The sequence below is a fragment of the Mus musculus genome, chromosome 7 (assembly GCF_000001635.26).
Source record: "Mus musculus strain C57BL/6J chromosome 7, GRCm38.p6 C57BL/6J".
NCBI lineage: Eukaryota > Metazoa > Chordata > Mammalia > Rodentia > Muridae > Mus > Mus musculus.
Genome location: NC_000073.6, coordinates 80,603,636 through 80,629,444, shown reverse-complemented (window position 1 = coordinate 80,629,444; position 25,809 = coordinate 80,603,636). Strand labels below are relative to the sequence as shown.

Here is a 25,809-nt window from a genome sequence, read left to right as displayed (position 1 = left end):
CTCGGTCGTTGGTTATGAGAGCGTCGGTAAAGTTCCGTTGACTAGAACAGAACATAAGCATTCAGTTCTGGTGGACAAGGCATCTTTGACGTTTTCTTCAGAAATCAGCAGTATTAAGCTTGACTTTGAATCAACTAGAGAGATGTAGGCTGTCTAGCCAAACCCAGGCAGATCCATGTGTTTGTGTTTTGTTGACCTGATGACCTGCTTTTGGAACTGAAAGAGGAAATCTTACAAGACTGTCTGTCTGTCTAGTCTCAGACTCAGTAAATGACAGGTAAGATGTAAAGTGGGCGTTTAGGAAGCCTCCTAAACAGAGATGTACCAGCGCACTCTGTGTGGCTGAGTAATGAAGAAAGGAGCTGTGAGCCCGACCGGCTGAGCTCAGCACTGTCTGTTGGGAGTCGGACAGGGGCCAGGCTAGGGTGGCTTTCTGAGTGGGGCCAGCACAGTACTGAGGGTTGGGGCAGACAAACCTGAGCCTGCTGGTTAGGACAAGGAGAGGCAGAAGTGAGGAAGCTTCTCTCACTTCACTGAGCTCAGGACAAGCCTGGCGGAGGAAGGAGCAGATGGGCGGGGCGAGTCTCCCTGCAGAGAGCTGATTCCTGGCAGTGATGGCAGAGTTGGCTTCATAAGCTTAGAAACCAGGAAGTGGGGGAGGGCACTCATGTTTACTGAGCACCTACCCATGCCAGACACTGTGCTAGGCAATTTATATGTCATTTAGTCCTCAGAATTCAATGAGTCGTTTGTTTTTTAACCCTCAGTTTTCCCACGAGAAAACTAAGATATCAGAGTAAGTTGCCCAAGAGTCCACTGCTGCGACTCATGTAGCCCAGGCTCGTCCACTCAGTGGCCATGCTAACATATGCAGGAGAATACTCCTGTGAGGAACAGCAGGGATGTAGAGAGGAAGCCCAGCTTTCCTGGCCATCATGGCCTCTAGGTCTCTCTCTGCTGAGAGGTGAGGACAGTGGTTCTGGGGAGTGTTGACTTCTCCCAGCTCTCCCCACTGGACAGATCCAGCCCACAGGGCTGCAGTGACTTCTAGTTCTCTCTGTTACATGGTGTCCGTCAGGGCACATAAGAATGATGTAGGATCGTGGGAATTCCTTCCCACACTTCATGTAGAATGTAGAGGGTAAAGGGAAGCAGTTTATCTAACGAGCACATCTGATGTGGAGTGGCACACCGAGCGATTGTCCAAATGGCTTGGAATCCTCTAGCAAACAACCAGATGTTTCTCTGCCTGATTGAACTGTGCAGGGGCTGGAGTGTGCAGCTCAGTGGTAGGTGCTTGCCTAGCATTCTTGAGGGTTTGGGTTCAAGAAAAAAAATTTCCCTGGTAGCGTGGCTCAGTGGCAGAGCCTTATGGCTTGTGCACAGCCTAGGGTTCATTCTCAGCATGAAGAAGGAAAAGACTGGAAGGAGGGGGAAGGGAAAGAGAGAAAAGGGAAGAAAAGGGGTAGGGGGAGAGAGAGATGGAGAGAGAGAGAGAGAGAGAGAGAGAGAGAGAGAGAGACACGGACGGGAGAGAGAAGGGGATTGAGGCTTAAAGGTTAAGAAAGAAGTAGGGTGTGATGTGTCCACTCACTAAACACACATGGAGACCCTTTCCTGGACCAGGCAATGTCTTAGGCACAGAGCTCAAAGTGATGAAGGGGATATCAACCCTGTATTTTTGAGTTTTACAGTCCTTTGGGAGACGGTGGACAGCTAAGAGGCAAATAGTAATAATTAATTAATTAAGGAAAATAACTTCAGATAGTATCTTAGTTACTTTTCTAGTTCTGTGATAAGACACCATGTCCAAGGAAAATTATAGAAGAAAGAGTTTATTAGGGGCTTAGAGTCCATGACATCATTGTGGGGAGCATGGCAGAAAGCATGCTGGCAGGCATGGCACTGGAGCGATAGCTGGGCACTCACATCCTGAGACACAACCTCAAAGCAGAGACAGCTAACTGGGAATGTCTTCTGAAACCTCAAAGTCCACCCCTACCCAGTGACACCTCCTACAACAAGGCCACGCCTCCTAATCTTTCCTAACTAGTTCTACCAACTAGAGACCAAGTATTCAAACATGAGAGGCTATGAGGGCTGTTCTCATTCAAGTCACCATAGATAGTATATTCAAGAACTTAGCAGTTCCCAGGAAATGTTCTGACATTGGGAATGGAACAGGTAAAGTCCTAGGAAGGACTGTACTGCGTGTTCAGGGAACCTGTCTCATTCTGGGCAATACATCCTAGAGGATGGCCTGGCTCTGAATCAGTTTGTAAGAGCATTAGCAAAGCTTGCCAGCTCCCAGGGAAAGGAAAAACCAAACAGATATGCAGAGAAAGTTGTTGAGCGCAGAGTGTGATCTGATTCACTGATCATGAGCTGTCTCTCTGCGATTGTTTCCTAAGCCCCTAGTTGGGATTCTGGGCCTGGACCTGTGCTGATATACAGAAGTTCGCTAGCCTAGGGGCGTCACTAATGAACTAATAAGTCCTGTGTGAGGAGTCAAAAGGCTGGGCAGCAAGTGACAAGTGACAGGAAGGACAGTTTGACACCTCAGCTGGTGACTTACTCAGAGTTTGCAGGGAGACAGAGGCCTTCTTGGCTTTTCTGGTGTGTATGCTGTTAGCTATGAAACAGCTCACTTTAAACTCCTGCCTTTCATATTTGTCTATGGTACCAGTCTAATTTTTAAGAATTATCTTTTTTTAAGATTTATTTATTTATTATATGTAAGTACACTGTAGCTGTCTTCAGACACTCCAGAGGAGGGCTTCAGATCTCATTACGGAGGGTTGTGAGCCACCATGTGGTTGCTGGGATTTGAACTCAAGACCTTCGGAAGAGCATTCAGTGCTCTTACCTGCTGAGCCATCTCACTAGTCCCAAGAATTATCTTTTATGCATATTGTATTTTGCCTGCATGTTTGTCTGTGCACATATATGTATCTGGTCCCTATAGAAGTTAGAAGATGTGAGATTTCCTGAAACTGTAGTCACAGACAGTTGTGAGCCACCATGTGAAACCAAATTAGGTTCTCTGGAAGACCAGCCAGTGCTCTTAGCCTCTGAGCCATCTCTCCAGCTCACAAGTTTTACCATTTTAAAAGCCAGAAAACTGGTTTGAATCTTTGTTGGTATAAATAGAAGAAAAAAAGATGTATTCAGGATTTTCTTCTTGTGGGTATTGTTTTGGGGTCGGCAGACTTGCTAAGATAAGAGATTGGTCCCAAATAAAATGAGCATTGTCAACAAATACTCCAGCTTCCTGCCAGAGTGGGCAGCCCCGTCCCGCAGGAGATTCCTTCTGCAGTAGGCCGAGTTCTTGGCACGTACGGCTACCACAAAGCCAGGGCTTGCCACAAGGGGACCCTGGTTGACCCCTGCCACATGCAGGCACAGCAGAGGCACCACAAAGGCTATTCCTGGCCTGGGAGCTTAGTCCAGAAGTTAGACCTTTAGGCAGCAGTCCATGCCCTTAGCAGCCACCCTACCCCCACCCCACCTCTACTCCACGCCCTTCTTCTTTGATGGTAGCAAACTTGCTCCAACTCAAACACCATTTTATCGAGTTTCTGAACTATTTCCATACATTGACAGCACGTGACTATTCTCTGGTCTGTAAGTGATGTATTAAAAGAGGACACACTAGCAATGCCATCTTTTAAGAGGTGTGCTGTTTGAAAGGGAGAAACACGTGTTAGGAAAGTTCTCAACAGAGTTGGGCACCCTGGCCTGAGTAGTCTAGAGAATCCTGCCTGTGGCCCTGGGAGTTGGGAGCTGCTCTGCTCTGCAGCGGGCCTTGCTTTGACTGATCTTGTCACACAGGATGGACATTTTACAACATGGGACATTGTTCTTTGAGATCATAACCTGTTAAATCCCCTACCTGCTGTTAGCGTCTTATGGTATATAGGAAGGCTCTGAGAAGCTCTGGAGTTAATAAATGTCTATCTTCATCAGGATTGCAAAACTTGTGCTGCCTTAAAACCCAATTCTTATGTAACATTCCTATCAGAGGCAGAGACACTGGCCCCAACAGGCCTGACGTCATGGTGCCACATGCAGCCTGTGTCCCTTCCACCTGTGTGAAGACTTAGGAAGATGTTGTGCATTTCTTTTAAATTTTGGCTTGAGGGCTGGCAAGGTGATGCAGCTAAAGGGGCTTGTCATGCAAGCTTAGTAGCATGACTTCCACCCCCTCGAACCTACGCCAAGACAGATAGAACTTACTCCAGTAAACTGGCCAGTATGCCTTGGCATTCATGCCCCGCCCCCACACCATGCACACACACACACACATACAATAATATGTTAAAATTTTTGACTTGATATATTCTTTTTATAGGAGCATGTTTGGGCCCAACATGGTGGCTCGCCAGTGCAGTTTCAGCACTCAGAAAGCCAACATAGGAGGATGATTGCAGTTCAAGGCTAACCTGGGCTACACAGCAAATTCAAAGTTGCAGTTCAAGGCTAACCTGGGCTACACAGCAAATTCAAAGCCACTGTAGTGTAGAATGAGATCCTGTCTTAGGAAGAGAAAAGAGAAAAGGAAAGGAAAGGAAACAGAAATCAGAGGACACAGCATAGCCAATGGGAAGGACCCACATAGCATCTTCTCGTAGACAGGGAGGCCTAGCCCCTCCCTCAGTCAGTAAGGATAAACCTAACTAGATGAGATAGAATTAAGAAGAGAGCCCATAAGCCACAGCCTAGCTACTTTGACCCTGAACTTCACAGACATTAAGCCTAATCAGATCGAAGAAAGGTGTCTCTGGAAAATATCTCTGTCTCATCATGTCGGCTCAGAGTCAGATTAAGAAATAAGATAGAGACGTGACAAAGAAAATAAGTATTATCGGAAGACACACTTGCAGCCATAGTGATTTTCTTGGCACAGGAAGTCATTAAGATCCCATTAGTGCCGGGCGGTGGTGGCGCACGCCCTTAATCCCAGCACTCGGGAGACAGAGGCAGGCGGATTTCTGAGTTCGAGGCCAGCCTGGTCTACAGAGTGAGTTCCAGGACAGCCAGGGCTATATAGAGAAACCCTGTCTCGGAAAGAAAAAAAAAAAAAAAGATCCCATTAGTGCCCACATTTCTCTAGTTCCATATTTTGTATTCACATGATGCCCAGCCTGTGCCTCCACAGCAGGCCCCCATTCCATTAAGACCCATTTCTCCTGAGCCCAAGCCTTTCTAGGCTCCATCTTCTTTTGAGGACACCCCAAAGTACATGCTCTCTCTTCTCTGGGGCCCATGGTGCCAGTTCACCACCTCACCAGAGGCGGGAGGGCTTGCTGTAGTCTGAAGCCTTGGAGTGAGTAAATGGTAGGTTTGACCCCAGCCCACCATGCCAGCCGTGGAGGGCAGAGCCTCCGTTTTCTTCAGCTGTGAAGTGGTGATGATGTCATCTGCCGCCTAAGATTTTTAAGATTAAAGGGATGCTGTCAGGTGGTGGTGCACGCTTTAATCCCGGCACTCGGGAGGCAGAGGCAGGCAGACCTCTGTATTTGAGGCCAGCCTGGTCTCCAGAGTTAAATTGCAGGACAGCTATAACTATACCATGAAACCCCATCTCAAAAAAAAATGTTTATTGGGGTAACATGAACTTATTTAACACAAGGGAGACACATAGTAGGGGGTAACATGAACTTATTTAACACAAGGGAGACACATAGTAGGTGCTTATTATCTCCATTTTCCTATTTCTGGTGTCTTCATGTATACTTGCATTTCCTATATTATTATTTCTCCCTTAAAAAAGAAATAAATATTCTTTTTTATTTATTTCTTCAAATATAATACTTCATAAATAATACTTCAGAGCAGTATTGGTGATTGTAAAGTGTGTATTTGATCAGGTCAGTGACAGAAGAGACAAAAAGAGTGGGTGTGGTGATGGTAGGGAGGAGAGAGCCAAGTCATAAGGAGGCCGCATCCACCAGATGGCCCAGGAGAGGAGCCTGGCGGTGCTACTGAAGGCAGAGCCAGGAGAGGCCGGCATGGGGAGTGGGCTGAGAGGAGCCACACTGGGGAGGGATACAGGTATAAGGTCAGCCTTTCAGCAAGAAGAGAATGCTCAACGACCGTTTGGGCTTTGCTTTTGTTTGCTGCTTGTTAGTTTGGTTTAATTTGAGTTTTTTTTAGATTTTATTTACTATCTATTTATTTATTTTTGTGATTTAAGACAGGGTTTCTCTGTGTAGCTTTGGCTGTCCTGGGACTCACTCTGTAGACCAATCTGACCTTGAACTCACACAGACCTGCCTACCTCTACCTCCCCAGTACTGGAACTAAAGGTGTGAGCCACCGCTTCACATCTAAGATGAATTTTTGTTATATTTATTGTAATTTTTGTTTTTTTGGGTTTTTTTTTTTTTTTTTTTTTTTTTTGGTTTTTTGAGACAGGGTTTCTCTGTGTAGCCCTGGCTGTCCTGGAACTCACTCTGTAGACCAGGCTGGCCTCGAACTCAGAGATCTGCCTGCCTCTGCCTCCTGAGTGCTGGGATTAAAGGCGTGCTCCACCATGCCCAGCTTATATTTATTGTAATTTTAATAACTATAATTGTTATCTTTATTGTATTTAACTATGTGAGTGGGGGAAGGGTGTGTGCACATAAGGATAGATTCCTGACTGGCTCCCTTGGAGCTGGCATTACAGGTGGTTGTGAGCTGCCTATTCTTAACTATTCAGCTGTTTCTCTAGTCCCCTTTTTATTTTTTTATTTTTAGTATAGACTAGAGTTTATTCAGGGCATGGGGAGAGGAGTTGAGAGTCTAGTAGAGGCAGAGAAAGGCAGAGAGAGAGAGAGAGAGAGAGAGAGAGAGGGAGAACCAGCCATGAGCATGTAGAGAGAGGGGGAGGAGTGGGGAGGGGAATGGGGAGAGAGGGGGAGAGGGACAAGAAGACAGAGTAAGAGCAAGAAGGCAAGAGAGCTAGTCCCCTTTTAAAATTAATTAGTTGTTCAATTGATTTCTTTCTGAGACAAAGTCTCACTGTGCAGCCCCGGATGGCCTGGAACTTACTATGTAGACCTGGCTGGTCTTGAACAAACAGAAGTAAGCCTTTCGCTGGCTCTCAGTGTTAGGGTCAAAGGCATGTGCTACCATGGCCAGCTTTTAAATGTTTTTTAAAGCAGAATGAGATGATTTTAAATGTTTTGAGACAGTCCGCCCACTGAGTGCAGTTCTCTAAAGCTGTACTGACAGCTCTGCTTCACTCTGTGGAGGCGACGTCCCGTTTGTCTCCATGTATTTGGAGTGGATCTTCAGGTTTGCCCACCCAATAAGCAACCCAGAACCTAGAAAACAAAGCCTTTATACTAGGATTCACATCCTCTTCAGACCTAGTACAGCTCGAGTTTGACTCAGAAGGAACAGGTCCTCACCTGAATTTGGGGAAAGAATTGTCTTTAGACAGATATGGTTGTGCGGTCTGATAATCTCAGCACTCATGAGGCTGAAGTGGAAGGATTGCTGAGTGAGGCCAGCCCAGGCTGCTTAGCAGGAGAGCTCCAAAGCTTCCCCCAAACAAACTCAAACAAGAAGTGTCTCCCCTGGGACTGAGGATTGACCCAGGACCTTACACATACTAGACAAGTGCTCTGCCATTGAGCTGTATGCCCACCACTTCTGGTTTTTACTTTCTTTGAGAGAGATTCTAAGTTGCCAACTCTGCTCTCAAACTTTCCATTTCCCTGCCTCTGCCTCCTGAGGAAAAAAGAACTGGATTGGCTTATGTCACTGGAAACCCAAGGGCAATGGCCAGGAGACCATATGATAACATTAAGACTACGTCTGTGGTGTTGAGTTCTTTCATAGACAAGCATTCTCTAAGGGGAGCCGCCTGACCTCAAACACCTCGCTCCCGCCTGGAAAGTACTCTCCATGGTCCAGTCTTAAACGTATCCCTAAGCCAGTCACGGTTGGCGGGAGAGTGAGATGGGAGATACCGTGACTGAAACTAACTGGGCCTGAGTCCATCCATCCCATGAGAAAGGAGGCCTGCATAGCACGACAGCCTCGCCACTGTCTGTGATGCAAGTCGACAAAGTTCTTGAAAACAGATATTGGACAGGAGACACACGCACACGCATGCACGCAAGCACGCAAGCACTTGCAGAGGGGGAGAGAGGGGGGGAGGGGAAGGGAGGGAAGCTGCAGCAGTAGCTTAGTGGGCAAAGTGCCTACCATGCAAACTCAGAGACCTGAGTTTGACCCCAGAACCCATGTGACAAAACGAGACAGGATGGCACACACCTATAATCCCAGCGCTGGGAAGGCAGAGGCAGGCAGTGCCCCAGGGTTTGCTGGCTACTCAGCCTCCTCTGCTCGCCAAGCTGCAGGCCAAGGAGAAGCTCCATCTCCACAAACAATGAGCCAGCATGTGGCACAAGCCTTTAATCCCAGCGCTCGGATGGCAGGTAGAGCTCCAGTTCGAGAGGCCAGCCTGGCCTACATAGTGAGCTCCTAGATAGCCAGGGCTACATAGGGAGATGCTGTCTTGAAAAAACAAAATCAAGCAACAACTGAAAAAGCAGATGGCTTCTGAGAGTGGCATCCATGAATGACTTCTGACCTCCACAGACAGACACACCTGCAAACACACGTTTACTCACTCACATACACACACACACACACACACACACACACCACAAAAAGCAGAGGAGCCTGCTACAGGAGTGTGGTGAAGGCTCTGGTTAGAAGGTGGAAGCCTGGAACTGACCAGGAGTGAAGAGCCTGTGCCATCAGGTGTGGGATCAGCAGCCGCAGGCTCTCGCTCAGACTCCACTTAGCTTCATAATTCTGCTTCAACACCCATACAGTTTGTTTTCCTTTATTAAAATTTCTACTTTGATGGGAATGCTTTCGCAGCCAGTTATTCTTCACAGCACCTGGATGAGAGCTGGCCACGGTAAGTGAGCTGTATACATGTGATGTGTGTGTTCTGTAGAACTATTTTCACAGATAGGGAGAGCCTCTTTTTAAGATGGTTTTACTTTATTTTAACCATCTTCAATGCTGGTTTAGACTTATTTGTTATTTTAGTTGTTTTTTTTAATAATCAAGACAAAGTCTCTTCTAGCCCAGGCTGGCCTCTAATTTGTGATGTAGCCAAGGATGACCTTGGACTCCAGATTCTCCTGCCTCTACCTCTCTAATGCTGGAATTAGAGACATGTTCTACTATGAATTTTTTGGGGGGGGAGGGGCTGTGTCTCTATGTAGTATAGGCTGTCCTGGAGCTTGCTATGTAGATCAGGCTAGCCTTGAACTCACAGCAATCCTCTCATTTCTATCTCCTAAGACTCTAGCCTAGTTAGATATTTTTAACATCAATTTTGTTTTATCTTCAAATTTTAAATCTTGAGCTGGGGGTGATGGTACATGCCTGCAATCCCAACACTTCAGAAGTAGGAGAGTCACAAGCTTGAGGTTAGCTTGAGTGACATAGTAAACTCCAGGTAGCCTAAGCTAAGAAAGGAATCTCTGTCTCAAATCACAACATCAAAACCCCCTCAACCTTTCTGTGTATAATTCTGAGCTTGTAAGAAAATATAGAACAAAAATTACTTAAGCAAATCTAGATTCAAATAGAAACATATTATGAAACATTTACCAACAAAATGTCTGATTTGGTAGTCTTACAGTAGACATGAAAAAATAAACCCCTTCTCTGGCATTTCTTAGTCAGTTCAGAAAAGAATGGAAGACTCCTGAGCGGACCCTGTGTGCCATGAATTTCGTTTAGTCTCGAGCACGTTGTATCCATATAACGGTGGCCACCGTGGCATTAATGCAGCACTTGCTATGGGCGTGGCATTGTTTTACAGCACCACATCTGACAGAAGAGATTCTTAAAATGTATATATCACCAGGAGTGTGGTCCACACCTGTAATCCCAGAAATTGGGATGCTGAAACAGGAGGATTGCCATGAATTCAAGGTTAGCCTAAGATACAGTATGAGATACTGTCTCAAAATGAATAAATAAATAAATAAATAAATAAATAAATAAATGAAAGACATTTAAAAAAATAAACTATCTGAGTCTCAACTCTGAATTTCCTTATCAATTCTTTGGACAAATACTGGCTGAGCCCTTATCGGGAATAATGTAGTCTGGATCCAAGAAAGGGGATCAAAATGGCCGACAGCAGCCCCACCTCACATAGGCCCTCAGCCTCCTCAGGAGTCCTGAGTTTCAAGTCTGTAAGATAAAAGAATAATATGTTTTAAGTCAGAAAAAGCACATCTCTAGCAGATGAATTTCATCTCTGTAGCCAAGAAAATGACTTTACTTCTCAGAGGCCTGGGATTGGCCAGGTGAATATTTTCATAGGATGGCTAGCAAGTACATTGCATTTCGTGGGCTTCCTCATGAGAAAGCAAAGTGTTTGCATCCAGGATTACCAAAGCGCCTCTGCACACAGACTCAAGGCACATGACGAGGGGTCACTTTTTTGTACCTAGAATAAGACCCACAGTCCCTCTGAGAGGGGTCAGCCTTTCCTTGACCAGTTCCAGTCAGCATTCAAGTGTGCCCAGCTAGCTGATGTTGTGGGATGGATTCCCTTAGTTATCCTGGGAATCAGAGCTGCGGGTCCTGAGAGATCATTCAGTCAGGCCTCCTCTGCACAGTGATGAGAAAAGGGGGCCTGTAGAACTCTTGGCTTATACACTAGGCTAGAGGAGCCAACTGTCAAGCGCTGGCCTAAAGCACTCCGTTGGTCCCATAGCTTAAGTTTCTTTCCTTTTTATGTTGTTCTGGTTTCTAAAGGCAACAGCCTCCTTGGAAAGAAGAGAAGCATCCTGGATTCAGGCTAACATCTGCACTTAACAGGTATGTGAGCTGATTCATGATGGAAGTACATTTTCCAGGAGACAGATTTGATTAGCCAGGTAATCTTTACATATTATTTTGCTCCCCAATCTGTTTATATCACTTGTGTTTATATGAAACAATTAAAAAGAAAAAATTGACTATGTAGGAGATAGTGTAGTCAGTAAGGATATGAGGTCTAGAGGGGACCACAAAAGTTTGCCTCTTAGCATGTGATCCTGGGCAAAGTGATTTCTTTCTCCCTTAGTTTGCACATATGAACGTGGAGGTACTTGTACCCATTATGGGGTGGCTGTAGGGACTATGCATGAAGACACAGAGCACAATAAATATCAACTCTTCTTGAGGTTACTTTGGGCCATACTTTAGGAAGGACCTGGGTCACTTTTCAATCCCAATATGACAAGAATGAGTGTCCTTTTCTGCTTTAAGAGGATAGATGGCTTGCCCCAGAGCCCTTTAGCTAGTATTCAAGGAGGCTGGAATTTGAAAAAAAAAAACAAAACAAAACTAAACCCTTGAATCAGGCAATAATCCCAGTACTCCAGAAGCTGAGGCAGGAGAACTGCAAGTTGAAAATCAGAATGGGCTATAGAGTTGAACCTTGGGGAAAAATTAAAAAATTAAAAATGTTTTAGTGGTGTGCAGGAAAGGTAGAGTTGTGAGCAATCCCTGTGCCCACTGGACGTGGTTCTGTCTTGACCGGCATTCTGCCAGTCTGATTCCTCTCTTCCTCGTATGTCATTCCATGACCAGCTAGATAAAGCCTGTCTCACCTGTAAGTACCCTACAGTCAGACGCCAAGAGGCTTGAAAAATGATAACCAGTGCAATTAACAAAATTAACCATCATTTTCTCCACATGGTCCCATAGCCAGTCCACATCCCCATTTTCAGTCATCTCTGTTTGACTGATGCCTCCTGGGTCTCTGTGACTCTGAAGGAGCCTGGAGCCCCCAGGGCTCACAACTGTTTCTGCTGGATCCCAGGGTCTTCCCCTTTCACCTCTTCCCTCCTCTGAAGCCATGTGGTTTAAGTCACATGAAGCTGTTGCCTGGAGCAGACCATGAAGAACCATTTTAGGCTAACGAAGTTGCTCATGTGCCCCCTTTATGATAGACAGTCTGATTTGACCTTGAGTAGAGTAAATAAGTAGTTGCCATCTTTTGGAGCTGAAGTTGTGCACACACTAGAGCTCTCTGGGAGTATTTGAGATTCTTGATATTGATCAGCAGTTCCCAAACTTTTCTCTAGGAGTATTTACACTCTGAAAATCCACCAAAACACCCAAAGAGCATCTCTCCCTGTGAGAATACCTATTGATCCTCAGCTGCTGCTAAGAGAAGGCTAATGTAGAGCCATGAAAAAATATACCTACTGGTGCGTTTCAGCATACAACAATCAACCCACTACATGCCAGTGTGTGTGTATATATATATATTTCTTTTTTTAAAAAAGAAACACAATATCATTTTCTAAAACAAACAAGAATAGCTGCATTGTTATACCTCTGGCACGCAGAGTCGTTGTCTGCATTCAGTCTGTTGTGTTGACGTCACACAACTGCTAGACCATCCCACTGTGCCATCAGAGGGCAGGAGTGAAGATAGGGTGTGGTAGTATTTTGATCTCACATTCTCCCTGAAAAGGCTTGGGAACCACTGTTTCAGACACAAGAATTCTCAGCAAGCCTAGTATGGACACAGACTAGCCTGGCCTGAGGCTGAGTTCTGAGTTACAGAGAGGAAAAGGGTGGTCTTAGGGAAGCTGTGAATCTGAGGCTGGCCTTGTACAGTTAGCATCAGAGTGTAGGCTATCCAAATACAAATTAAACTCCTTTTGGACATATGGTGGTCCTCAAATGCCTTTTTGATGTAAAGGACTGCAGGTAGGTCCTAACCCTCAAGGTATGGATATTTGTAAGTCTATTATTCTCATCTTTTCTCCTGTTGATAATATTTAGAAAAAAAAATGCATTTCACTAAGGAAGAAATGGATTTTCAGCCAGACTCTCTCCTCACCTCCTTAGGACCAATTCTGATTCTGCTCTTCACACGAGTGCTCTGAGCACCAAACCCCAGGACCCCTATGGAGGAGGAGGCCAGTCAGCCTGGCCTGCCCCATACATGGGTAAGACACACAGGCCTCTGCTAGCTGTACCCGTGCTTCCTGCTTCTGCGCTGTATGCAGTGCATGCTCTTCCTGGGTTTGGTGGTCTTCCGAGCAGAGCTCGCCTCAGGGGAAGTGTGCGTTCACAGCAGCGTTAAGATTGCTCCTTCCATGGCTCCTGCTCCCCTGCTGCCATCTCCTGGCTCTGGCTTCCTCTTCCCTGTGCCACCCGCGCTTCTCTAGGCATTCCAGTCTTTTGCACAGCTCCTGCAGTAGCACCCCAGCTGCTCTTGTCCTATGCACCGCCTTGCAGCCTAATCTTATATTGGGTTCTCTAAGGCCTCCTTTTGTCACTGGTAAGACCAGGTTAGAAGGGGCTCCACTTTGTGGGTTCATGGACTTTGTATGGCTGACCTTCCAGATGAGGCAAATCCTCCCAGCGGCTAGCAGTACTGGTACAGGCAATTCCTCTGGAAAGAATAACCAAGACCAGGGGCCAGGGGCGAGTCAAGGGGACCTTTCTACAGGAAGACATGTCCCAGAGAACAAGGCAAGAGAGAGGGGACAGAGGGCGAGCTGAGTATCATCACCTGCTCCTTGTCCCCCACTTCTGTTCAGAACATGTTTCTGTGGTCCAGAGAAAGTCTGAAAGAGAAAGGCCAGGAACCGTGAAAGGGCAGACTTGTGCCACCTCATGCTCTGCTTCCATTGTTAACCCTCTCTGCTCCTCATCCTCTCCAGCCAGAACCTTCACTACACCCCACCTCAAGCTAGTTTGGAATGACATGAACCATAGCATTACACACACACACACACACACACACACACACACACACACACTGCCCCCCACCCCACCCCCGCACTCACAGCTATGTGGACTCGCCGGTGTTCTGCAGTTTCATCCTGTTCCCATGGCTTCCTCTCCTGCCTCAATGTAAAAGCCTGTATCTATACTTCAGTTGGACCTTTCATGACCTTCCTCCCTCACTGGTCCTGAGCTACCCATGCCCTCCCCTGTTCCAACCTCCTACAAGCAGGTGCTGTGATGACTCTTCTTCAAGTAGATGCACATCTATCTCTGCTTAGGGTGAATTATCTGAAGGCAGTATCTTAAGTCTTGTCCTCCCTGACACAGTGCCCAGTACAGAGAGGCACGCTGACTGCTGAAGTGCCAAGAAGTCACATAGTACTGAGCACACCCTGAAACCCACCGTAGGTGTTTACATCTAGCCTGCACCCAAAGTAAGGATGCTTCACTCAGATACTTCCCAGCCTGTCTGGCCATTCTAATCTAGAACGAGCATGGGCTGGAGCGATGTCCCGTACATAGATTGACCTTGAGTCTGAGGGCTGGCCTGCGTACTAGCTTTTCCAGTTTTCCTTACAGTTATGGGCTATTTAAAGCCTAAAATATTTGTTTCTTTTGAGGAGAGCCATTCATGGCCTTTCTTCCTGGCATATAGTATGGGTGGGATTTGATAGTAATTGTCATTTGTTCCCTTTATACAATTCATTTATCGAAATGACTCTTTGCTTGTAAAGTCTGAGAGCTTTGGAATTGGACAGGGACGTCTGCTATATTTCCACACATGGGAATATGAGAGGGAAGTTGGCAGAAGTTGGAATTGGATATGGGTCACTGAACAGTGTTAGAGAAGTGGGGTGTGTGGGAGGTTAGAGATTGGCTCTGGGATAGGTAGAGATGGATATGTATAAACAAAGCCTTAAAAAGCAGAGTCTGTAACCAGTGGGGTGCCCATGCGCACAGCAAGGTTGTGCCATGCTGACTGGGACCCAGCTAGCCTAGCAGGGTCGTCCCTGGAACCCCTGGATTTCTGCCTCAGCTTTGCCTTCTGTGCTGAGATTCTCCTTTTCTAGAAGGGACTAAAGACCTAGAGAGGACAAGGGAGTCATGGGTAATTTAAGGAACATTTGAGCTCCTGTGTAAAGAGAAAGTAACTGAAGAAACAGAATTTCTTCTAAGAGTTCCTGGGTATCTGAGGGAAGAGGTGAGAGCTGTCAGCAGGTGTGGGACTGCGTGGAGAGGTGGAGCAACCCACATGCCCACCCAATCCCTGAGCAATGGGAAACCAGGAGGAGAGGAAGGGGCAGGGCTTGGACAGCTCTTTGAGTGCCTTGGGAACTTTGGTGGTCTCTCCTTTTCATGCCAGTGTTAGATATTGCGGGTCACAGTATCTGCCAGCTACAGAAGGTGGCCCACCCCACCATGGATGCCTGCACTGGGTGCCCGCTCTGCAGTCGCCTTCAAGTACCACAGAACTCAGAAACACATCCAAATATGGGTGTGTTTACATGGGAAAGCCAGTGTGTTTAAAATATTATTCAAGTCTCCAAGGATGAGAATTATTTCTGGAGAATTATATTTGTTGGTGGGAGCTATTTTAAATGGTTTTTATGTATTTTCCCCCTGTAATTCATTAAAGTTTTTCATTTTCTTTCCTTTTGGATTTTAAAAATATCAACTAGCTTCACAAAAAGTATTTCTTTTTATAGGACCCACCAAATAAAGTAAAGATTTAAAAAGTGATGGGAAAATATAATCAAAGCCCAGAACTAGGTTCTGTACTGAGGACAATAATAATGGCCCTTTCTGGGAATCTGCTGGCACAGTGGTGGAAGCCCTTCGCCGTTGTCGGTACCGGGAGCAGATCTTGAGGGAGCATCAGCTTGGAGTATAGCTACAGGAGCCGTCAAGTGTACAATACGTTTGCCAGCTCAGTTTGCATCCCCAGGAAGCAAAGCCATTAGCCTGCTATTGGTAGTGTTCATGATGGTTATTGAGTCACATGACAATTACACAAGTGATATGAAGCCATAAATGACAGAAATAAACTTTTATACAACCAAACAGGGTTTTTATAGTTTTTCTCTTGTTTAATTGCCCATTTCCCTGGTAGCATGTGCAGTTTAATTACTGTTTGGTATACACATCTGGATGGATCAACACAGTAGCTCTCTGTGACATTTGCCCTGTCTCACAGCCTAGCTTTATCCCCAAACTGTCCCCCTGTCATAGTAATTGAAGAGGGGGCTAGAGTGGCCCTTATTAGCAGCCTAGGAGTTAAGAGCAAAAGAGTGCAGACTGTGGTTGCCGACGGCCATCCCTGAGGACTGTAGACCCTTCAGTCTCGGCTGAGGGGCAGAGATGTAATCTGTATCTCAGAGGCCCTTCAACCAGCAGTGAGCTCTGACCCACAGCAGTAAGGAGCGAGCTAAGCCCGTTACTGACGCTTGTCTACCTGACACAAGACCCTCAGGTCTAAAGAGTCACCAAGGGCTGGGGAGAAGGCTCAGCAGGTAGAATACTGGCCATGCAAACATGAGTCTGTGTTTGTGTCCCCAGAAGCCATAAAAAAGTCAGATGCTGCAGGATGCACCTGAAATCCGAGTACTCCCATGGGCAGGTGGGGAGTAGAGACAGGAGAACCCCTAAAGTTCATGGGCCAGGAAGCAGGGTGGGTGCAGCAGCAAAGGAGAAGAGCGCCTGTCTCAGAGAAGGTGGGAGGTGAGGACCAACACCCAAGGTTGTCCTCTGGACTCCATGTGCACGTGGATCATGGATCATATCACACACACACACACACACACACACACAGAGAGAGAGAGAGAGAGAGAGAGAGAGAGAGAGAGAGAGAGAGAGAATAAAATATAAAATGAACGTGTCATCAGTGTGGTAGGAAAGTCTAGATGGGAGAAACTATGGATGCACTGTGGCAACCATATCTGCACCCCGTCTTTCTATTTCACATTAAGTCTGTGAGGAGCTATTTAGGCTTGCCAGACATGAGAGCACATTAAAGGAATTAAATTAAACTCAGAGGTACTTTGTTAGGTCAGCCCTCTAAGGCTCCAAGGTTTCCTGCAACACATGTGACCTTGGTCACTGCTGTCCTGTCCCCTGTGGGACTGCTTTGAATTAATGTCCTCTATTTCCAGATAACTAGTCAGAACTCTGCCTTTAGTTTTTTAACCCTTTTGTTACCGTTGCGCTCGTCGGTATTTGTGTGTTGGTGGTAGTAGTAGCAGTAATAGAAATCTAAATCTGGCTATTTTATTACTGAAATAAACCTGTCAATCATTACTGCCGCTGTCCTTTGGCTACTTAAGTGGGCTGCCTGAGAGCGATACGTAATACTCCCTCACTCTTCACCCCTGCACTGCAGTTAAGCCCCGCTCTTTCTCTCCCTGCAGTGTGCTCTACTGCTTTTTGTCCAGTCGTTTGGTTTTCTGTCTGGCTTCCTGGCCTCGAGGCTGTCCCAAAGCCTCATGCTCTACCACAAAAACAGTCTCTAACTGGGTTAGTTCTAACCCAGGCCTCTGTTCTCCACTTCATCTGAATGACTAGCAGACTCCTTCACCCACGTCTCCCATTCCTCTAGTCCATCGCTAGACTTTGCCGCTCCCTGCCTCTGCTCCTGTTTCCTTACTCCTGCTCTCTGCCTGTTTTCACTGAGGCAGCCCTTTAACCTTACTTCCTCTTGCCTGACTCCTCCCGGCCCAGCACAGCTGCTAGGGACATGGTCTTTCTGAAGGCACCCTGCCCAGAAAGCCAGCCCCAGAACTAACAGTGTGACCTTGCGTGGGATAATAGTTCATAGCTCATAAATTGCTCCAAAGATCCCATGAGGTCATTGTGTAAGGTGCCAGGTACACAGCAACTGTCACCATCTTACCTCCCTGTTCTTCGCTGCCTACCCAGGAATGAATTCTGCCTCCCGCTCCAGTCTGGGGAAGAGGGCGGCACCAGCAGGATGCCACCCCAGGAATTGGCTCGCCTCTGAGATGCACATGCTGTCGTAGCTCTGTGTGTCACAGGGAATCGTCAGCCTTAGTACTTAAACTTGGTGTCTGGAAGATGAAGAGACTCTTAGCATACCATAATAAACCATTGCATAAAATGTCATTTATCATTTTTAATATAATAATCCCATTTTAGTGATTGGAATGGGCAAGTTCCCTACCCTTTCTTAAGAGCCAGACCTAAAAAGCCATAAGTACAAATGTCGCTGGGCTGCTCCTCCCCTCCTTCTGTTGGGGCCGACTCTGAGCATCGCCTCTGCCTCTGCCTCTGTGTCCTGCGTCCTGGCGGCCTGTGCAGGCAGCCCGTCTTTGCAATACTCAATCACAGACTGAATAAGCAGTGGCTTAGTCCAGCTCTGGGGCAGCTTGGCTGCTTTGCATTGCTTTTTTAATTTTCCTTTTCAAAACAAGGTTTCTCAGTGTATCCCTGGCTCTCCTGGACTTGTTCTGTAGACCAGGGTGGCCTCTCACTCAGAGAACCGCCTCCCTCTTCCTCTCAAGTGCAGGGACTGAAGGTGCGCACCACCACCTTACACCATCTTACTTTCTTACTTTGTTTGTTTGTGGCGCTGGGCTCAAATCCATGCCTTAGCATGCTAGGCAAGCACTCTTCTGTTGAGTGACATGCAGTTCGCACACATGCATCAACATCTCTAAAGGCTGTGTCCAGGAATCCTGTCTTAACAGACTTACCCTAATGATCTGATACAGTCACTCAAAGCAAAGTTTTAGTCACTTACTTAGATTCTGTTTTCTGGTGGCCTGGGAGAGTCCTGTGTTTTGTGAGTATGCTTAATTGATAAGCTCTTGGCACCTTGGGAGCTCTTAGTGTCCATCCTGCTCCTGGGCTCCAGGACGACGCTACAGCTTCTGCCACTTACAAAATCTGCTGCCACACTGTCTTCCTGTCTGCACCTGCACCTCGTCACCTGCCCCAACCCTCTGTTGTACACTGCAGAGATTGAGCAAGTATCTGCTGAATGGATGGTTATTATGTGTTTAAGTTTCATAGACTAATTGGGTTATTTATAGTTTAACCATTTCATCTAGAAACTTACCTAAGCTGAGCTATGTTTAAAGGTTTAGACTTTAAACCTTTAGACCCAGTCCGTGTGGGGATGGCTCCTCAGTTTTCGCTTAGAGGCGCAGAAGGGGCTCTATGTAGTCAGCTGCAGTATGCTTCCTGAGCCAGCTGTTATTCAGTCAGTCAAGACTGATACCAAATCAGCTTTTTAGAATATTTGTGACTAGCTATCACATAAGTATATCACATATACTTAGGCTTCAGGTATGTATTTTTTAAAACAACTTGTGTAAGAGTCCAGAATGTGTCATAGCATCCATCGACCCATGGTCAGTGGCAGGTCAGTGACAAGACTCAGAGTTCACCTGCCCTCCCCTGGAATCCCACGTTTGGGAGTGTGACAAGACAAACTTTTTGCTTTGTGTTTTGAAGACAGGTTCTCAGACTTTGTCAGCCACTGCTCCTTGAGTCAGCAGGAACGTTTAGGACTAAGACACTTCAAAGGAGAGAGCTTGGGCACCAGCTCGAGCCTTGGAGTAACTTCGTCTCCTTGTAGTGTGAGTGCTACAGCACTTTGATGAGCTCTGACATGTCAGAACTACTGTTGAGTGTTAAAACATCCAATTGCAAATCAAAAAGCCACTCTAATGCATGAGTCAACGCGAGCAGCACATATAAAAGTGTGTGTTTGTTTCTCTTCCCTACCAGGTTTCTGTGATGGTGAAAACGATGGCCATGCGGAAGGTATGAACAGGTGCTGGGTGGGATGCTGATATACACGTATATACACATGTGTATACACACATATATCCATATATGTACATATAGACATATGTATATAAAACCTCCTTTCAGTGCCTTGACCGTCACATTTACGTAAAGGCTGGCAACTGTTACTTGGATTATGTATCTGAGATGCTCTAAGTAGCTGGAAATGATCAAAGCCCTGAGAAAGGAAATGTGGGACTAGATTACAATGGTCCCCTGTTACCCAAGTCCATTCAATACCACAGTCACAAGGTTGTGCGGAAAAGCAAGAGTTGTAGCCACATGAAGATGCGAATTAGTCAGGCACTTAAGCAGTTGTTCCACGACCTTCTCTCAGCACTGCCTTGGCCCATTTAGAAAGTCACTGTGAGAGTGGCTGAGAGATTTAAGCAGTTCAGGGGAAAGGCAAGCTTGGGCTAAGGATGCAGCTCAGATGCTGGACTGTCTGCCATGCCTGCGTGAAGCCCAAGCTTCACCAAATGAGCCCAGAAATACTGGTGCACTCCTGTAATCCTCCACTTGGGAGATCAGACATTCAGAGATAGCCTTAGCTACACATAGAACTTGAGACTAGCCTGGGATACATGAGATTCTGTCTCAAAGAAAATTAAGTGCAAATTTATTTTAAGGTAAAATTACACATTTTACTGACATTGAGCTTCGTCAAGCCAGTGAGACCCATGTTAGAGATACGCTGGTATCACTGAATGCCATCCACAGATGGGACCCAGCCATGCTTACTCAGCCATTCAGTCCCAGGCACTGTTAAATCTTTATAAGCTGATACTCAATTTTCATAATCTGAAGCTGAACAGCTAAGTTAGTGTGAGTGTCAGAGACCAAGCTTGTGGAAGACATAAGCAAGGATGTCCCACAGGAGAGGCAGAGCCCTCTGACATCACCTTGTGCACTCCTTTTCTGCGCAAATCATTTTAGGTGTTGAGTAAAATCATAAAAACATGAAACTGATCTGTCTGATCTCTCGGGAGAAATGAAGAAGACATGGTCTCAGGGCTTTCCCCAGTTAATTCTTCAAAGACTCTCCAACAGACCTGCATATGGGAAGAAACTACAGCGAATTCCTCAAAGGAAACAACCAGTTAAGGCAGGCAGCCTGTCTCTGCCACATTCCTGTAGTGGTCTCTTAGGAGCCTTTAAGTCATGGGGCCACCTTAGCCTCCCACCAAGCCTTCTCTGTATGCCTGTCCTTGTTCTCCTGCTGTCTTGAACTACAGCGGCTCAAAGCCCGTTGTTCTCGTCTCCAGTTGTGGAGAGTCCCAGTGGGTCTGCGTGCCCCAGGCACTGTTTATTACACTTTACCCAGAAGCAGACCAGTCTTAGGACCTCACAGGGCTCACAGCTCTGAAGCATTTATTTAGTGATTAGAAAAAGAAAACCGCCGGGCAGTGGTGGCACACACTTTAATCCCAGCACTTGGGAGGCAGAAGCAGGTGGATTTCTGAGTTCGAGGCCAGCCTGGTCTACAGAGTGAGTTCCAGGACAGCCAGGGCTATACAGAGAAACCCTGTCTCAAAAAACAAACAAACAAACAAACAAACAAAAAAACAAAAGAAAAAGAAAACCAATAAGATTGTAGACAAAATATACACTTCAGAGAGGAGTAACCCAGTTGGAGTGGCCCAGAGGGAGTGCAGGACGCCGTGTACACAGAACAACACACAGAGAGAAACAGAGAAAAGAAGGACAAGGGGCAAGGGCTTTGAAGTCAGGACTGACGGACACCAAGGCACACTCACAAAGCCTGCCTGCTTGTCTCAGCAGAGGCAGCCTTTGTCGCACTGGTACTGGGAGGTTAGCCATGATGAGGACTGTATCGAGCTGTGCCAGTGACTCTAATTATTTCCTAACCTTTACTGACTTACAAATAAAAGAAACTTAATTTTTTTTAAATGCTTTTCTTAGAGTTCATTCTGAAATTTGGCCCCCATTTTGTTGTTGGTTGTTCTTTAAGCTATGGTATCACATAGCCCAGGCTGGCCTTGAACTCCTGGTCCTGCTGTTTATGCTTTCTCCATGCTGGGATTACAGGCTTGTACCAATGTACCTAACTTTGATCTCAGTTTTAAGTGACTTCCTGGGATCTGTTAGGCCTCTTGTGAGGGCCAAGGGCAGGACAGTCAAGACAGTCACAGGGGAGCCCTACAGTCCCTGGAACCCTGAAGCCTTCCTCCCTCATGCTGAGCAGTCTCCAGGGTCTGCTGTGGAGTATCTTCCTGACATTAGATCACATAGTTTCTCAGAACTCGCCTTTAACCTCTGGTCTGTGTCTGAGAACAAAAGGCCTTTACTTGACTTGTGGCTCAGCCTTCTTGCTGTCGTTGGTATGGCTCAGAGCATTAAAGCAGTCAGGGAACAGTCCCTTGCTGTAGAGCCATGAGACGTATGCGGATGTGTGTGGACATGGGGGAGGGGCACCTACACTGCACCATTTATGTGGAAGCCCAAAGTTGGGTATTCTCCCGGATTACGCTCCACTTTATTTATTGAGGTAGGAAGTCCTGCTGAATCCACCACTTGCCTGTCTAAACGAGGGTAGCTAGCTTGCTCCGGGGAACCCCTGTCCCTGCCCCTGTTGCTCTGGGATTGCAGGCACCTGCCATGCCTACCTGGCTTTTCCATGGGTCCTGGGAATCAAACTCTGTTCCTCACTCTTACAGGGCAAGTGCTCTATCCACTGGGCCATCTGCCCAGGCCACCTCATCTCCATTTGTTACCTTCTTTATGTAGTCTTTTCTTGATTAGTGTGTACTTCACCACACCCCCTTCCCCACACCTGCAGGGCCCTGGCCAGGTCTCAGACTTGTACATTATTTCCTACTGTTTACCTAACCCATAGTCAGATAACAAGAGCATCCTGGCTGGTGCTTGCCACCGTTTCTTCTTTTATTTATCCCTCACTCTTGTGCTTGACTGTCCTTTGCTGAGTCTAAAGGGATCCCAGGGCACTCAACTCCGAAGCCTCGATGCTTGTCTGCTCCGAAGCAAGGATGTTTGTCTCTTCTGGGCTTCCTTCAATGCTAATACGAGCCATAGATGTGCTGCCTTTGTCCCCTGGCTGTTGATACTGTCCTCACATTTGAATCCATTTCTTAACCATTCCTTCAGCCTCTACACTGACACACAAAGGGCTGGAAAGATGGCTCAGTGGGTAAGAGCACCGGCTGCTCTTCCAAAGGACCCGGTTCAATTCCTAGCATGCACATGGTGGCTCACAACTATCTATGACTAGTTCCAGGAGATCTGATGCCCTCTTCTGGTCTCCACAGGCACTAGTGTTCATATAGTATACAGACACACATAGGCAAATCGCCCATACACACAAAATAATACAATAATTAAAGAAAAAAGTATGTTAAAAAATAGTGTTTGCTAAGGAAATCATGTTCACTAGTCAGTGTGGCACATGCTTATAATCCCACCACTTGAGAGGACAGCTGAGAGCCTGAGGCCAGCCTGAGCTACGTGGCAGGTTCCTTGACAGCCAACCCTAAATGCTAACTAAGAGACATTTAAATTTTTTCTTTTCTCTTCTTTTCTCTCCTCTCCTCCCCTCTCCTCTCCTCTCCTCCCCTCTCCTCTCCTCTCCTCCCCTCTCCTCTCCTCTCCTCCCCTCCCCTCTCCTCCCGTCCCCTCCCCTCCCCTCCCCTCTCATCCCCTCTCCTCCCCTCCCCTCCCCTCCCCTCCCCTCCCCTCCCCTCCCCTCCCCTCCCCTCCCCTCCCCTCCCCTCCCCTCCCCTCTTTTCTTTTCTTTTGAGACAGGGTCTCTTTATGTAGCTCTAGCTGTCCTGGAACTTCCTATGTAGAGTAGGCTGGCCTCAAATTCACAGAGATCCATCTGCCTCTGTCCCTGCCTCCCTGGTATGGGATTAAAGGTTTGCCGCCACCCCCTCCCACTCCCCGCCCTGCCCCCGCCCTGCCCCCGCCCCCACCCCCAGCAGTTTTAAACAAGCTAATTGATTTGGCCCAGGTTGGCCGCCCTCTTCTCTAATTCAATGAATATGCTTCTTCTCCCTTTTAGTAGCCGCCTTCCCGGGTCCGCTGAAAGAAGAGAATCTGTTAAATGTCCCGAAGCCACTGCCTAAACACCTGTGGGAGAGCAAGGAGGTGGGTGAGCCGTCCTGGGTTGTGCTTGTCAGTCCTGGCAGCCTGCCCCGCAGAGGTGGAAACCAGAACTGGGGAAAAGGAAGAGAGGATTTGTCTGGACACAGACACTGGAAAGACAGTGGGGAGATCTGTCCCCCACGGGTCACCGTGATCTGTGGGCGATTAGTGCAGTGCCCCTGGGGTTTCCAAGCTTTTCTGTGGATTTGCTGATTCTCGAATGGAAATTGTTAAGCTGCTCACCTTACATGGTCAGAAGCCCGGAGATTTGGGCATGAAAGGGCAGATGTCTCTGCTTTGGAGCCATCTCCAGCTCCTGTCGAGAACTGCTATCATGCCAGATGATCATTCCTAAAATCAAAGGCCTTTGACCCAAGCAGCAATGAGTCATCTGTTTACTACTGATTTCTCTGAGCTTTGAATGTTAGCGTCTGAAATCCTAGTCACTGGCCTCCCTCCACGACCCCTTTGTAAACCTCACCCACTGCGGAGCTTAGCTTAGCCTCTTTCTGTAGAGAGCTGTCTTGTGAGAAAGTCCTCCATCCACCCCTAGTGATGGCCAGATGCAGTTGGCTGTTTGGTCTCTGTGCTTAACTACCCCCGCACCCCCCCTCCGGTTTCCCCCCCTCGGGATCCCATTGGTCTCCACGTCCCTCCCCCTTCCCCCTCAGGATCCCATTGGACCTGCTTCCCTCCCAGCGGGATCACATTGGCCCTTTTCCACCCTACCCTCCCATTGGTCCTACTCCTTTCCTCCATCAAACTTATTGGAAGTCTCTGCATCAGTGTGGTCTTGAAAGCTTTTTATAAATATGTAGTTGATGTTTTAACTTTAGGGGCCTAAAAGAAGACAGATAATGGCGTGCAGGTGCATTCACAAATACCATGAGCTGCTCTCTCTGAGAGACAGTTGTCTCCCTTGGTTAATGCACACTCTAGTTCCAGGGTCCTTTTCCCTCTCTCCTCCCTCTCCCCATTGCCCCGTTTTGCTTTTTGTTTTGTTTTGATTTTGCTTTTTTATTTCCTTCTTTTTCTCCCATGCTAATTGAAAAAAAATTTTTTTAATCTAAATATGCAAAACATTTGCCTTTTTGAAGGAAGTAACATTTAACTAGAAGGTAAGTTAATAAGGCATCGAGCTAAGAAAAGGTGCTAATGGTATATATACTTCTTTTGTCTGGAAATTTAAGAAATTTAAAATTCCTCAAAACTTAAATGGCTGCTCTGTGCAGATGCCCTTGGTTTGCTCCGTCTCTCTTGGCCTCTGACTAGGGTGGCCAGATCCCTACTTTTCAAACACTTGAATTTGGCTGTGCACTGAGTAAGCCCAACTTTCTTTGTTCTTCCCAGATCCAGTCCCTGTCTGGGCGCCCTCGATCCTGTGATGTTGGGGGCGGCAAGTAAGTCATACTCCTTCTGCTGAAGGTTTCCAGTCTTTCCTGCTCTGTCACAGATCTGTTTATAAGTCAAAGTCAACTGCATTTGCATAAAATGACTGTTCTCTTTGGTCCTCATAGTTAATGTTTTTGAGACAGTTCATTATACAGCTGACATAAGCCAGTAAATTACCCTGCATGTGCAGAGGGATTGTGAGGCCGAGGTGTTGACACATCAAAGGAGGCCGAGTTGGGGGACTCGGCTGAGGACCCCAACAAGCTATTGTTAGCGGAACCTTTGAAACAGCCGGAAGGATGGTCTCTAGTCTTTGGACATGTACCCACACATGCATTTAATTAATTGATTAACTCATCAATTAATTGAAAGCACACCTTGGTTGACACCTCAAACCAACCAACACTTAGGCTATCTGTTAACCCTGGGGAGCTCTGGAGCTAGCATCTGCTAGGTGAAGGGGCTGCCTTGCTGCTCTTACCTGTAGCATTCCATCAGTTCATACAGATGGGTTTTGACTCCTAATTTTCAGGACCAGATCCAGAAATAAACAGAACAAGTCAGTCCCCGCTTGTAGCGTGCCAGTGTTCTTAGTGAAACAGAGAGGGAAAGGGAGGCAAAGCCAAGGAAGACGTGGATGAGCAGTGGGGGGATAGATGCTGACGAAAGCCGTCTGATAGGGTAGTGGTGACAGAACCCAGCCTGAGGAAAGGAGATGAGGGA

The 25,809-nt window shown here is 46.8% G+C and overlaps 1 protein-coding gene across 3 annotated transcripts in view; it reads left to right on the top strand.

Moving 5' to 3' along the window:
- Positions 1 to 25,809, top strand: part of Crtc3 (CREB regulated transcription coactivator 3) — a 102,322-nt gene that overhangs the window by 59,504 nt on the left and 17,009 nt on the right. Inside the window, exons 4-9 of one of the 3 annotated variants that reach the window (XM_006541195.3) lie at positions 8,862 to 8,923; positions 10,789 to 10,851; positions 12,880 to 12,980; positions 19,513 to 19,548; positions 23,615 to 23,697; positions 25,045 to 25,094. In XM_006541195.3, the coding sequence (XP_006541258.1) occupies positions 8,862 to 8,923; positions 10,789 to 10,851; positions 12,880 to 12,980; positions 19,513 to 19,548; positions 23,615 to 23,697; positions 25,045 to 25,094 (395 nt within the window). Of the gene's footprint in view, positions 1 to 8,861; positions 8,924 to 10,788; positions 10,852 to 12,879; positions 12,981 to 19,512; positions 19,549 to 23,611; positions 23,698 to 25,044; positions 25,095 to 25,809 lie in introns of all 3 variants that reach the window. The other 2 variants (NM_173863.2, XM_030242981.1) reach the window with 2 other exon arrangements.